Here is a 16193-nt window from a genome sequence, read left to right on the forward strand (position 1 = left end):
GGGACAATTTAAAAAAACTTAACTACAGTACTAGCAAAACTGCGCGTCTTGCTCTAGAAACACACTTTTTAAAAGAATTTTGTGCATGATCTTCTAAAATCATCTAATTTGTCCAATTTTAGGGAGGGGCACCAAAGAGGGAGGGGGCGCCAACAGGGGCCGGCGCTTTTTCAGCAGGAGGGGGGGGGGGGCCGGGGGGGGGGGGGGGGGGTACTCTCAACCACCACTTTGGCATATAGTTGTTGCACCTTTCACAAACAAGAGCCACTTTGTTAAACTTGCTGTGAGGTGTATCAGCTTCATGGCTCGGGGGTCTTCCTTTTAACAGAATCTGGGTCAGAAAAGTTAATTGCAACTAAATTTCTCCACAATGAAAATGACATTACTTGAATAAATTCGTTGTTGGAATCGGCAAACTTGCAATCAGTCTTGATAAGAATTGAGTTTTTAATGCTTTTCTGTACCTGTGCTATTGTTTGTTTCATTGCTCTAAGGGACCTGGTCTTCGTTCTTATTTTATTCCTTAGGGGTCGTTCATGTATAACTTAATGAATATTTTAGCACTCCTTACCTCCCCCATCCGTAATCAACTGTAATCAAGACCCAATCATCCTCCTGACAGCAATTTTACATAAACAAGGCCTGAATTTTTCCTGAAAATTCCTAGAATTTCTGGTTGATATCCACCCAAGCACCTTCTAAACTACTTACTTTAGCCAGATATCTGATCAATTCCTAAATTTATTAGTATCAAACACCCCCACCCCAGCCTGGCCTCGTTATCAATCGAAATCATGTCACTATTTTCGTTTCACAGTTTTAACAGTATTATCTCAGTAAAGGTATACATTAGGCCTTGAAAGGGTGTGTTTACAAAGGATCTTGAATATTATCTGAGCATTCTTTGTTACACATTGAAATCTATAAGTAACATTGGAGTACACTGAATAATTTAGGGAATTTAATGAAATGATGAAATATTATTACAAACAACAATTGGATTAGTGTTTTATTATGATTTTTACATAACATCTCTTCAATATTGATTCATTTTAGGTTTTTAAATGTGAAATGAATGATTGTGTTTATATTGCTACTGGTTAGAGCTGGGTATCCCTACAATCTCTACTGTGATAATTCGGTAAGACACTTTGGATTCAAGATTCAATTTGTTCACTCTGTGAACATTATAACTGTTGGTAATTTTTTGGAAGTAATTTGTGCATTAGATGTTATTATTATTTTGAGGGTATTTCTAATATTAACATGTAGATTGTTTACTAAATTTGCCTCTTAATCATTTCATGTCTTTTCAGGATCAGGTGACCCACGATCAATGGTGTGACGGTTCATACGATTGTGCTGATCGCAGTGACGAGAAGTCTCTGTGCTGTGTTGCAGGCAAGCACAGGGTCGATGGAGAATGTGAGGATATAGATGAATGCTCAAGAGCTGGTTCTCTTGTGTGCTCCCAACATTGCCACAACACTGATGGCTCCTTTGGGTGTTCCTGTGACCCGGGATTCAGTCTGAATCAAAAGCCCCATATCCCCGATGAGAGGGAAACGTATTGTAAAGCATTGGGAGATGATCCAGTATTCTTAACTTCAATAGACAATAAAATTATGAGAACTTCTGATCTTCAAAGCTTTGATTTGGTATCAATGGTAGGGGTTGAAGATTCCCATCATATATATGATTTTGATTATGATTATCAGAGCAACCTATTATTTTGGTGTTCTGGTGATACTCAAGACTTGCAGAGTGCTATGCACAAAAACCTATGGAAGGCGAGTTATGACAATTCACAGCTGATAGAAGCAGCTAAGATTGCAGATGGTATAGACTGTGTATCAATTGCAGTTGATTGGATCAACAAGAAAGTTTATTGGGTAACTGCAAACAGTGGCCAACTTGTTGCTTCAAATTATGATGGAACAAATCAAGCCACTTTGTTGTGGAGGAATGTCGGCTGGAATTTGAGGGCCGTGGCCGTTTCTCCTAAATCAGGCTACATTTTCTGGTCTAACTGTGGTGCTGACCCTCACATAGGACGTGCTAATATGGATGGATCACATCCAACGTTCTTAATAAAAGGTCAGGCTTCATGTTATTGATGAATGAAAAAAGTTTATTTCAGGAATTTATCCTTGAGACCCATTAATCGGTAATACGTTTCCATCATTAGCCGAAATATTGGACTGATCTTTTCTTGGCATTAATCTGACCCAACTCATTCATAAATAGATAAATTATGACTGTGAAGTGGGATTCGTGATTTGGATTAGTTTGTGAAGCTCCTTTTAGAAGCTTCAAATTATCTGCAAATGAAATCAACAACAAAATTTTGAATCTTATGCGGCTGCAATAATTTAATTTTGATCAATGACTTAATCTGACTTATTCTATAACTGTCCCGATAGTCCTGCCCTCCATTCAACAATCGTTTAACGTGACATATTACTTGCTAAAATGGAATTTAATGGAGAAGTCCTGTTCAGATCTGTTAAATTCCTGCAACTTTTGCCCTCATGAGATGTCGTCCAAGAAGAGATGTTGCTTAGCTTACTTTAATAAGACTCGCCCTCACACACCCATCTTTTCAACGATATTAAACTAAAACACTAATAACAAGATATTAAACTAAAACACTAATAATAACATACGATTATCCTCCAGAATCGGAAGGGGACCAGATAATGGAGCCAACAGCCATGACGGTTGACCAAAACACAAACCATCTGTACTGGATAGACGCTCACTACAGAACTCTCCACATCATGGATTTTAATGGGAACGATTTTTCCTTGCAGAGATCTAACATTCACATGATATCAGCCTGGCGCATGAGTTTGTTTGAAGACAGGTAAATCATACCCTTATATGGGCATCACGTGTTTAGCATAACTCAGTCTGACTAGGTGCGTGATTTGGTTTAACATTGTATTTTGACCACACAAAGAATATGACATCACCTTCCCCCGGGGAGTTGGAGTCGTTGTAATGAAATGTAGAATTTAAAAACGTTCGAGAACATGATGCAAAGTTGTAGATTGTAATGTAATGTTCGAGAATATAACGGCCACAGACCATGCTCTATAAATCAGACGTGGAGACAAATCACCATTGTCTACTACTGAGTAAATATGATTAAACTCGAATTTACACAATATATATAATAGATTTACTTTTGATTTACTTCTTAATTAATTAATTAATATAATTCCACAGCGTGTACTGGGTTGATTCCGTCATGTCAGAGGGAGCTTACAGAATGCACCATGCCAGCAAGCTGACTGGAGATGACTACTACGATACGTCACTTGTAAGTTAAATCTCACTTCAATTACTCACGGTTACAACTGAGATCATCAACGGATTTAAGTTGGGTTCCGTCATTTGGTAGCAAATAGTTAAAGAGCCAGGTAGTTCATGTCTGATTATCCCAAGATTCAGATTCTGGAGTCCACCAGGTACCTGGCTGCTGCTGTAATTGTCAGCTCAACCTCAGCCCGGCCCGGCAGCAATGCTCTGAATCAAAAAATCTTTAGCCCCAGCCGATTGAGGGTCCCCCCCCAGAACCAACCTCAATTTCTCACCGATTAATAACTGTAATAAACTCTAATTGACTGATAATTTCAGGAAATTGAAGCACAGATCTCAGGATTCAGGATGTACCACCAGTTACTCCAGCCAGCCCACTCTAACGCCTGTACTGGCAACAAATGTCAACATCTTTGTCTACTGACCCCCACAGGGTATGTTATAATTATAAAATTTAAATTCTAAACAAAAGATGATCTATCAAGTTTAATCAAGGTCACTTAAAATTACAAAACCAAGATTCCTGCCAACATCTACACTTTCAACACATCTATAAGAATAAGTTATCTACTTCTCTTATCTCGACCATCAAATAATAACAATACTGTCTGGTTACTCGGTTCCTTTCACTGATTTTTTTTACTCCACAATTATTTCCACTTTTCTCAGCCTGTTTTTAACCTATCTGGCTAGTCGTTCTTGTTTCCTTTCTTTCTACAGAACCCAAACCTCTCGCGCATCATGGTGGTTGCTTTTACTTCTCATTTCCATCTTTTCACGATCGTTTTTTTGCCCTGCACCGCTAAGTAAATCCATTATAATTCCGTCCCCTGATTAGTAGGGCTACCCTAATTCAATTGCCGTCGAACACGACTATAAGGGGTCCGCAGTGAAAAATCAACGTGACTAAAATACGTGACGATTACTCCACCATATTAAAAAGTTAAAACGCACTCTCTCTCTCACCCTCTCTCTCTCTCTCTCTCTCTCTCTCTCTCTCTCTCTCTCTCTCTCTCTCTCTCTCTCTCTCTCTCTCTCACCCTCTATCCCAGGGGTGGTGTTCCTTCTGAACTGTCACAAAACGTCTTCCTCGCCCCCAGCCGCATACTCTAAACATACCATACCTCGGGCTTGAACTAATCCCATGTCCAGCCGACAAGTCTTGCTTAACTGCCCCTCATTAATTTTTACTATTGTTGAACGGACTTCTAAATCAAATCCTGTCAATCGGACCAGATTCCAGGCTCCTGAATATGTCAAATTTGTTGTTCAGAGGGAGGGGGTCTCTAGGGAAATGAGGGGGGACGGTATCATGACAATTTGTAAGCCGATGCTGATGCTGGTGCCGGGCTGTCGTAATACCATTAGCTGTTTGGGATTCAGGGGGTGTTCATTCTCATCGGCTCCAAAAACTTGGAGCCGTCTAAATATTGGAGCAGTTAATGCGATCAATGTGATATATCAGAGGGAGTGGGGTGTGTGTGTATCGGGATTTTAATATTGTGTCCGTTCTTTACAAATTATTGGATAATGGTGCTGCATTCTGTACTCTCATGTTACCCGGGTGACAAATTTAGATTATATGTAACAAAATGAGAAATTGGTTTCATCATTGTGAGCCTTGAAAGACTGGAAATGTTAAGCGATGATCTGTGGCTAAGGCACTGAACGAATTGTCTTGTATCTGTAGTGAGGTACCACCTGTTACCAAGTTAAAACATTTCTTAATCCTCTCAAATAAAAGCCTGTATTACCTGACAACCTCAACATTTGTGGGCAGTTCATCAAGAAATAAGAATCTATTTAAATTTGCGAGTTTCCAGAAATTTAGCCACCTGGTTACAATTAGTTTTGTCGAAACATTTCTTTTGGAAACATATTAAATCAGTATATTGTGTGCTCTTAAGCTGCTAAGAATTCTATCTTTCCTCGTCTTTAAGCTTCCAAAATCTTGGAATGTAACATCCAGGAATCTGGAATATTCACCCCGGCCCGTACAGCAAGTATATAATTATGAAACTATTCCTTTTACATAGTCTTACATTTTAACCCAACATTTATCCTATAATATGTGACTATTTATTACATTAAACATTAACAAAATATCACAAAAGAACAAAGACAACTTATATTTCATTCATAACTTTTGGAAGTACAGTAAAACCCTGATTTACCGCAAACCCCGATTTACTGCGGCTGTTTCCTTTCCCCAAACTCCGCGGTAAATCGGGGTTTTACTTACATTTACACCCCATCATATATTATGAATATGAACAACTATAAACATTAATGTTTACTACACTATCTATATCATTATATCGTTTCAATGTAACTAAATAATATTCATGTTCTTAAATTATTCGTTTTACCTGAAAATATCAGTTTCCCTTGGTCTTGGTCGCATATGATACGGAATCATGGAACTCTAAACATCACAACAATGTGACTCATATAAATAATGTTCGGAATATTACCACAACCCAGTAATGATATTGCACAGCTGCGCTGTGGGATGGAGAGAGGGAGCAGACGGTCACAGTAACTGCAAGTAACACTATCTTAGATCTCACTTTGTGACTATCACGCCGAATCGAGTTTAATATATCACGCCGGGGGCCGGGCGAGTAATTTGAGAATCTTCTTATAGTGATATAGTATGATAGTATTATCTATATTGTCATGAGTGTCACGGTGTAGTGATTTTTGGGAGCAGGGGGGTTTCCTTTTGGGTTTTTTAGGAATGTTTGCGGAGGAATGTTCGCTGGTTTTGGGGAGGGGATTCCTGATGTTCCCTGGATTTATGAAGGAGCAACGTTCCCCGGATATGTTGGAATGTTGAAAATAGTGGAGCTAAAATAGGACATACCTACTAAAAAAGGTATGTAGGAGCCATTTTTAGGAATGACTGCCGAGGTATGTAGGAGCCATTTTAGGAATGACTGCGGAGGTATGTAGTAGCCATTTTAGGAATAACTGAAGCTGAGGGGGTTCACCAGATGTCTGGTAACTAAATTATAATATCAGGTGTAATCTGAACTCATGATTATTAGATGTATATATTGTGGCTACACACATTGAAACATTCTAGAAGTTATTATTACTAGCAGGAACCCGTATAACCCAAAAATGGTGTCAAGACTCAAGAGACTAAAATAATTATTACCTATTTAATTCGCGTTTTTGACACCACTTGGGGTACCAAATTTTGGGCTCTAAAACTACTATTTCTTGGCCAAATTTTTATTTTTTCATACCGATTTGAAGGCAATTAAAGCATTTGACCCAGTCAAAAAAGTTTCAGTTGTATATCTTTTACGGTTTTTGCGGAAATTCGCGTTAAAGTTGATGCCGTGGTGTCAGTAAAATGGCACGGATAAATAAATATATATATATGGATGGCGGTTAGATGAGTACACTACTCTCACAAGCATCTCGAGTCTCTCGGTGATCCTGCCTCCACACCACACTCAGTCTGGACTCCCTTCCGGCCGACCGAACTATTTTCCTAATATCTCCTAATATAACTTTGATCGAACAAGCCTAAATTCATGATGCACTATAAACTTGATTTGAGACAGAAATTTTAGACAATTTATCTGCTTACGTGTAATTTCAAACTCTTATCAGTTACCATGTCTTTTATCTAATTTTTATCAGCAGATTTATAAATCTGCTGTTCATTTGTAGTTATTACCTTGCTAGTTATGAGTAAATTTTTGCCTTCCATCAATTGAGTGCAGCTTTCAGTTTTAAAATTTTCAGTTTATTCAGATTTTTCGTTTTCGATATTGCAAATTTTTAATAAATCATGTTCAGATTATGGTGATAATGGATGTAAAGGTACTTCAACCGAATTCAACCGTGTGTATGACGTGTCCCAGTAGCCAATCATAATATATGTATTTCTACCGGTGGCACATACTGGATGGCGGTTAGATGAGTACACTACTCTCACAAGCATCTCGAGTCTCTCGGTGATCCTGCCTCCACACCACACTCAGTCTGGACTCCCTTCCGGCCGACCGAACTATTTTCCTAATATCTCCTAATATAACTTTGATCGAACAAGCCTAAATTCATGATGCACTATAAACTTGATTTGAGACAGAAATTTTAGACAATTTATCTGCTTACGTGTAATTTCAAACTCTTATCAGTTACCATGTCTTTTATCTAATTTTTATCAGCAGATTTATAAATCTGCTGTTCATTTGTAGTTATTACCTTGCTAGTTATGAGTAAATTTTTGCCTTCCCAATTGAGTGCAGCTTTCAGTTTTAAAATTTTCAGTTTATTCAGATTTTTCGTTTTCGATATTGCAAATTTTTAATAAATCATGTTCAGATTATGGTGATAATGGATGTAAAGGTACTTCAACCGAATTAACAATCCAACCGTGTGTATGACGTGTCCCAGTAGCCAATCATAATATATATATATATATATATATATATATCGTCTCGCTTTATATATAGTAAGATAATTATTAAAATGTACTTTTATAACACCGAGCATGTCCCTCGTTGTCCGTCTATGAGAAATCATCTCAGAATCATTAAGTTAGGCAAAGGAGATGCCCTGAACAGTCTAAAGTAGAAGTGAAGCAGACTGCAGCTGGTTGTAAAATAGATGTGATTAACATCACTAAATTTCATTAACTTTCCAGTCTGATACAGTATGTTCTCAGCCTACAAAGATGATGCTAAATAAATTGATAGGCTCACATAAAGTTTTATAAGTTCTATTACTTCTTTCTATTACTTATTTGTGTTCCTTATTTCTATAACTTATTTTTATTACTTTCTATTACTTATTTCAATATGTTCCGAGCCCATAAAGATAATGCTAGTACTAATAAATTGATAGGCTCACATATAGTTTTATAAGTTCTATTACTTATTCCATATCAGAGTAAGAGTTGTAATTACTTTGATCTGCCAGTCCACATGAAGAACGTGTATAAGTTTTGGCGGGATATTGTTTACATAGTTTCTATGATATATACAATGTTGGACTAGTCTAAAGTCAACATGTTTCATTTGTATATAATAATATGTGGTTGAGGAATAAAGGTTCAAGATACTCCTCTCTCCGCTAAATGTACCACCAATTAGTGACCAATTAGTGACCAATTAGTGATCTTCTGAACAATACTCGCGGTTTCTGGCTGTACGACGCGGGCTATCATCTTTAATTGTATGTCTAATTTAGATGTCTAAAATGTCCAGCTTGCCATTGTATTCCTCATTCCCGGCAAGTTGTCTAAACCGTCCAGGATTTGCTTTTGTTTTCCCTGAAATCCTGGTAACAATTCCCTAAAATAAGCGTCCATAGCTCGCTAAAATACCACAGAAGGAAGAATTACATCCAACTTATCCTCTACTTTCTGTCCAACTTTCTCCTCGGATATACAACATGTAAAAGCTAAATATCTAACATTCAAGCCCCAGAGCTCGGTATTTTATTACATGTCTAACATGGGCTTTATGTCATACTGTCATAATTGTTGGCGACAATTTTGCGTGAAATTTTAGCTTACCCAAGCTTATAAATATGATCAATACTTGACTTCTGAGGGTCAATTTCCTATGCAGTCTTCATCATTCGAGAGGTAATCCTTTATTAAAACAAAGTTTGAAAGAAGGTAAATTTCGTCACAAATCAATAGTAATAATTTCATACTACATGAAATTACACGGTCAGACTCTGTGTGGACCTCTTAGATTGACGTAGTTTGAAGAGCATGAAATTAGCCTCCACTGGTAACAATATATGGGATAGCTCATAACAATTTGACTGTTCTACAGAAGGTACCGGAACTCTGGAGCCGAATTTGATAGTAAATATTTTGCAAATATCTCAGATTTGCAATCTTCAAATGTTGAGGTCAGTAACGTTCCCGGAGTAATAAACTTAAGTTCTAGAGGGGACATCAGGACATGTTTCCTGTGGTCAGTTGAAAGTTTATTACGTCCAATTATAAATTAGTGTTGAAACGAACAATAAGTGCTTTTTTTAATGGCCCCCTATTCAGAAGAAACCTTTCAAATATAATTATTTGTTGTCTGACTTAACCTGCCCAATTCAAATAACCTTCAACACCTTAGAACCAGTTTAGAAGTTATTTCAAAGTATGGACCAATTTTGGGAACTCTTAGAACAACGTGGCAAAACTATTCTAAACTTGTCCTGAAAGTAAAGTAAGTAAGTGCGACAGGCTAATGCGACACCTGTTTACTTCTACCCGTATTAGTAACTGAAAATTCCTGGAGAGACTTAACAATTGAAGTGTTGATTTCTGGTTAAAAAATGCCAAAGAACCAGCCCACGCAAATTGTCAGTATAATAAATATATATAAATTTGTTAATCCAGTTAATAGCACTTTTGATGATTGCGAGACTTAGCGTCTCAAGATGTACTTGTAACAAGTCGTCATAATCATAATACGTAGCTTCCGGTAGTAGTAGTAGTACCAGTTTAGCCATAAACACAATTTGCGGATTAAATTTTGGTAAATGAATCAGATCATGTCGGTAAGCCTAGCCTGCATGGTGAGATTTGTAAGATTACGTATGGACTGCGTTTTTTCTCGGATTTTCCAAATTTTTGACGCCATTTGATGATTACGAGACTTAGTGTCTCGAACTGAACTTGTAACAACTCGTCATAATGTTGGTTGGTAGCTCCCCGCCTCAGTTTAGCCATAAACTCGGTTAAACCGTGGGAAAGCAGTGCTCTAGAATTTTAAAGATATTTCTACCGAATTTTATATCACTGTGGGAAGCTAATTAATATAACACCCGGCCACAAAACTTCACTCGGGTCTCCATAAACTCACAAATTGAATTTTGTATTAATTACCGTTTCTTAAGTGAATTAATATTTCCTGTATAACAGTTTATATAATAAATACTGCTTTGAATAGAGACATAGTGGTTTCATAGCTCCTGTAATCACATTTCTCACATTTATGAGAATACTTGCTCACCTCATTATAAAAACATATGAAACAGATCTGGAAAGTCTAAATATAAATCCCTAAATTGTCCAGTATTGTCTAGAAAGTATAAATATATAGCTCTAAATGGTCTAAATGAATATGATCTCTTCATTTCATTTGTGTCGCAGCTCCTTTTATTGAATTGAGAACTTAACCGAATACTCACCTATTTCTTCCCCGCAGATCTAAGTATAGATAGCTGATTGCTCCTTTATAAATAGATCTAAATAAAGCTATATTCCTAGGTACGCGTGTCAGTGTTTAGTTATATCGATATATTATATAGGTAGCTGATTGCTCCAAGTAATAAATATTATTCCTAGGTACGCGTGTCAGTGCAACAACGGCTACCTGCTCATAGACGACGAAAGATCCTGCAGAAAACTAGACAGTCCCTGTACAGCCAACTCATGCGATCGTACGTGATAATCATTATTAATTCACAGTATTATTTATTATATTATTGATTAGTATGTCTGGTGAATCATAGATTAACTAATAAATCACGGGAATATTATTGATATTTCCGGTAAAAATTTAAGGAATAAAATAAAATATTATTATTATCCAGTAAATCACGAACGTGAATATTAAAATAATATGTTTAGTAAATCAAACAATTGATTTGATGATAAAACGTGATAACAGCATAATGAATATTATTGATATGTTAATAATATAACAAATACAATATGTATAACAATATAATCTCTACTATAATTCAGAGAATTATTTATGTATGTATGTCTGTACGACCGCCCACGTGCAAAATAGGTAAAAAGAAAAAGGTGCGTAGTAACCATGGTAACGAAGGTTGTTAAATGCACGTGCACGTGCAAAGATTGTTAAAACGGCATTTTTATCGGTTTTGTTGATATTACGTTAAGTGTTTAGTGCGAGCAACATTTTAATCGGCTGTATCTTCGGTTGTGTAGGATATTTTTTGACGCGATTGAAAATTATTAACAAAAAATGCTATTAGCTTCCTCCCTGTGACCACGGGTTTTCTAGTCTTAATTATAATTCGGAAGATTATCTTAGATAGGAAATAGGAAGTTGCATAATAACCATGGTAACGGTGGTGAACGCACTTGCCGCACGCGCACGTGCAAAGGTTTGTGAGCGACATTTTGATCTGTTTTGTGATAATTACGTTGTGTTCAGTTCGAGCTACATTTTAATCGGCTGTATCTTCGGTTGTGATGGATATTTTCTAATGCGATAAAAACTGACTACCAAAGAATACTATTACCTTCCTCCCTGTGACCACGGGCTTTCTAGTGTTATATATTATTGAGTTCAATCTAGTGCCCGCACAGTTATAATCGAAACCCGGCGATGGAGAACCTTAAATTGAAGAAATACTCAAATATGAGTGAAAAGTATTTAGTTTTGAATTTTGATTATTAATAATAATTCCGGTTGAAAATTTCGTCGGATAGTGCGCATATTGCAAACTGTCGCCATGTCGCTTTACGGATTCAAAATAAATCCTTGATTTCACGACCCTTTCAGTGCTTTTTTTCTGATAAGTTAAGATTTTATAACTCATAAAATTTATGAGTTATAAAATAATATTAAACATAACTTAATTACTGCATATAAATAATCGTAAGTTTTTTGTTAACGTGAGAACCTCTAAACCCGCTATCATTGGACAATGTTTGTGCTTTAAATCCATAACGAATCTAAAACACCTCAACGGTATTCGTATTTCATCCCCAGTGACTAATCCCCCAGTGATCGGTTTGTTTGTATGTGATTCTGTGGTTTAGGTACATTATCTTCGCAATCTTGTCTAAGAGCACGTACAGGTTAACAATTTTGGGGATCAAATTTTGGTTAATAAATCAGATCAGGACGGTAAGCCTGTATGGTGAGATTTGTGAGATTATGTATGGACAAATGACTGCGTTATTCCTCAGATTTTCCAAATTTTTGACGCCATTTGATGATTACGAGACTTAGTGTCTCGAACTGAACTTATAACAACTCGTCATAATGTTGGTTGGTAGCTCCCCGCCTCAGTTTAGCCATAAACTCGGTTAATCCGTGGGAAAGCAGTGCTCTAGAATTTAAAAGATATTTCTACCGAATTTATATCACTGTGGGAAGCTAATTAATATAACACCCGGCCACGGAACATTACTCCATTTAAACGAACAAATTAAATTTTTATTAATTACCTTAGTGAATTAAAACTGGGCCTACTAGAACATGTTATTGGAAACTACAGTGCTTTTAAACATTTTCACATCGGACTGTAACTGAGATATCACTTTTCCAAATATCGTTAATATGTCAAAAATGAGAAATGGTAATTTTAAGAATTTAATTTTCTGGAGATACATAATAATATGATAAAACTTGGTTTGCGATCTTTTATACCTATTAGTATAACCCAATGAACACTAAACTTAAACCTAAACCCAGGTCTAGTAACACCTAGTAACACCTAGTAACATGACACCTAGTAACATCTAGAAGTAACACCTAGTCATAACACCCAGTAACACGTAGTAACACCTAGTAGTAACACCTAGTAACACCTAGTAACTCCTAGTAACACCTAGTAGTAACGCTTAGTAACACCTAGTAGTAACACCCAGTAACACCTAGTAACTCCTAGTAACATCTAGTAGTAACGCTTAGTAACACATAGTAACACCTAGTAACACCTAGTAGTAACTCCTAGTAACACCTAGTAGTAACACCTAGTAACACCTAGTAACACCTAGTAACATCTAGTAGTAACGCTTAGTAACACATAGTAACACCTAGTAACACCTAGTAGTAACTCCTAGTAACACCTAGTAGTAACACCTAGTAACACCTAGTAACACCTAGTAACATCTAATAGTAACACCTACTGATTATCTTCCACATCGACCATATTGTCATTGAAATGAAAACCTTTTTAACCCCGTCACCCGTGCGAAGATCAGTAGACCATCAAGTGGGCCATTATAAACACATCAATTGTTACCCTTTCTCCCGTCCTGCCAGCATGTAATAACTGTGTATGTATTGTTAAATGTGAACACTGAACATCAGAACTGAGAACATGCTATAAAGTTATCGGGTTCAGATAATACTGACCCGGGTTAAAGTGGAGGGGTTTATCCTGGGGTCAATAAATCTGGTAATTTAACAAACTTGTTGAGGGGTGAGCTGCTGTGTGATGGAGATGTGAGTAACACCTAGTGACACCTAGTAACACCTAGTAACACCTAGTAACAGACTTGTTCAGGGGTGAGCTGCTGTGTGATGGAGATCTGAGCCTATGCTCGGGTATTAGGTTCTGAAAACTGGTTGTAAATTGCCTGATTGTTATCAGATCTAAATAGGGTTAAATGAACCATTGTTTGTTTTCATTGTTCATCTTCAAATCATATGGCGGACGGCTTTGATCCTTAGCCGGGTCCGACATGAAGTATCACGTGGTTTGAGTACCAACATGATGTGGGGTGTACTGAATCAACTCAAATATCTGTTAGATGGTAGTGTAGAAATTATCTGATTCTATTGACATCACTGATCCTGATTAGAGAAGTGGCACATTCACATCTTTTCCGGGTCTCCCACGGAATTACCCCGAATAATCCTGATTCCTGAATTATCCCGAATAGCCTGGTAAACACCACCAGCAAGTCCCACACGTATATTAAATTCCAAACATGATTAGTTTCATTTAGACAGATCTCGATTCTCGGACTGTCACCCCATCAATATCCCAGTTATAATTCAAGGATCATTCAGAGAATATTTCCAGATTTCCCAGCAACTATTTCCTGAACCTTCACCAATGTTTCTCGGTCGTTCAGCGGTTGTTCAGGTGGTGGTTACTGGCAACTTCAATAATTTCTGAGAACAGCTAGTGTCGGGGGGAAGCCAAGGGGAATGTTGTGGTATTCTGGGGAATGCCTTAATGGATTTTGGGAAACCCCCATAATAGAGTCACACATAATTCAACAAAATTCCCCTTGGCTTCACCCCTAGTGTCGGTATGCCGACCTGACTGTAACACGAACCTGTGAAATTCAGGACCACCACCAACTCCTGCCATTGAAACTAATCTTTTAGCTATTATAGTGGGATATGTTATTTTGAAAAGTGTAATTCGTCGTCTTAATGTTAATTGGAATAATATTAATATGTCGGTGCCGTTTCAAGGATAACAATGTTATATGCTTGAGGTATAGTCTTCATTCTTCATTATAAATACCTTCATTCCAAATACCTCTGAAAACAACCTCACTTTCGGTGCGCCGTGCGGTCCTCATTTTTCACCCGGTTACACTAAACTAAATTCTTCTGTAACCCTCTTGTAAACTGAAAATGCTGCATAAAAACTATAGAGTGTGCACCAGTTTAAACCATCTAAATTATGATCTGCTTGTGCTTCAAGACATTAAACTGCTGATACCTCTAATTCTACAGTTTTATTTAATTTTACCAACCCTTGTCAGTTGATAAGGCTCCTGTTTTATTTCTGAGCTTATTCCTAATTAGGCCCTGTCCCTTGCCGGCCTAGCCCTTTTATAAATAATGGGGTTTCCGGAAGTTATAGCCACTACGACGTTTCTGCTCAAAGAGACCGTTTTTCGAAGAGACCGTTTTTGGAGACGCGGAGCGACTTATTTTTTCATTTCGGGCAAAAACTTAAAATTATTATTAAGTCTCCCACTTGAAGCTAGATAGTCTCCCACTTGAAGCTAGATAGTATCCCACTTGAAGCTAGACAGTCTCCCACTTGAAGCTAGATAGTCTCCCACTTGAAGCTAGACAGTCTCTCACTTGAAGCTAGATAGTCTCCCACTTGAAGCTAGATAGTCTCCCACTTGAAGCTAGACAGTCTCCCACTTGAAGCTAGATAGTCTCCCACTTGAAGCTAGATAGTCTCCCACTTGAAGCTAGATAGTCTCCCACTTGAAGCTAGATAGTCTCCCACTTGAAGCTAGATAGTCTCCCACTTGAAGCTAGATAGTCTCCCACTTGAAGCTAGATAGTCTCCCACTTGAAGCTAGACAGTCTCCCACTTGAAGTTAGACAGTCTCCCACTTGAAGCTAGATAGTCTCCCACTTGAAGCTAGATAGTCTCCCACTTGAAGCTAGATAGTCTCCCACTTGAAGCTAGATAGTCTCCCACTTGAAGCTAGATAGTCTCCCACACAGTCTACCGCCACACTAGCAGTTTAATAACTGGCTAGATCAAAGAGTCGTGTCCATGTGTCATGCACATGTACACTCACATAATAATATATCATTATCACACTGTAGACAAATTTACAACATCTCCTGCATGCAATCTGTCTCAGATAGAGTGTGTGTGTGTGTGTGTGTGTGTGTGTGTGTGTGTGTGTGTGTGTGTGTGATGACATTGTAATTTAAGGGCAGCCACATCTTGTTATTTAGGGTCCTTATCTTACTGAATGCTTTCAACACCAGCTTGTGGAAAGTAAGCACTTTCTTATTTTTCGGGGGATCGTTATGATGTCATGTATTATTACGGTGTAGTTGTCTGTCATATAGTCCGGGGTCTGTCACGTAATTTGGTTCGTTCGTCTAGGGGCTTGTATTGTGACAGCTGATAAAACGTTCGCGTATGAGAGCTGAGTTGTAGTAGGTTAAAGTTCTGATTATAATTATATATTGTGATATTATAATTTGGTATTCAAAATCTCTCTGGACTATAATTATTGTCGTATTAGATTCTTGCCGCTGAATGACTTACGACACTGATTGAATGATAAATATTTGGTTCCCGTACTGTAGTGCGACACGTACCCTTGTGCGAAACATACCCTAGTGCGAAACCTTCAAGGCCGACACTGTCGCACTACAGTACGTTACCTGGACTGTAGTGCG

At 37.6% G+C, this 16193-nt stretch overlaps 1 protein-coding gene across 4 annotated transcripts in view; it reads left to right on the forward strand.

Annotated features, from left to right (window-relative positions):
* Nucleotides 1–1049: 1049 nt before the first annotated feature.
* The window catches only part of LOC134813852 (low-density lipoprotein receptor-related protein 1-like), an 87282-nt gene continuing 72138 nt past the window's right edge, over nt 1050–16193 (forward strand). For all 4 annotated transcript variants that reach the window (XM_063821734.1, XM_063821736.1, XM_063821733.1 and 1 more), the window contains exons 1-6: nt 1050–1141; nt 1317–2097; nt 2680–2866; nt 3232–3325; nt 3643–3758; nt 10649–10743. In XM_063821734.1, the coding sequence (XP_063677804.1) occupies nt 1076–1141; nt 1317–2097; nt 2680–2866; nt 3232–3325; nt 3643–3758; nt 10649–10743 (1339 nt within the window). In that variant the 5' untranslated portion in view covers nt 1050–1075. The remainder of the gene's footprint in view (nt 1142–1316; nt 2098–2679; nt 2867–3231; nt 3326–3642; nt 3759–10648; nt 10744–16193) is intronic.

Source organism: Bolinopsis microptera, chromosome 4 (assembly GCF_026151205.1).
Source record: "Bolinopsis microptera isolate Bmic1 chromosome 4, MBARI_Bmic_1.0, whole genome shotgun sequence".
Classification (NCBI taxonomy): Eukaryota; Metazoa; Ctenophora; class Tentaculata; order Lobata; family Bolinopsidae; genus Bolinopsis; species Bolinopsis microptera.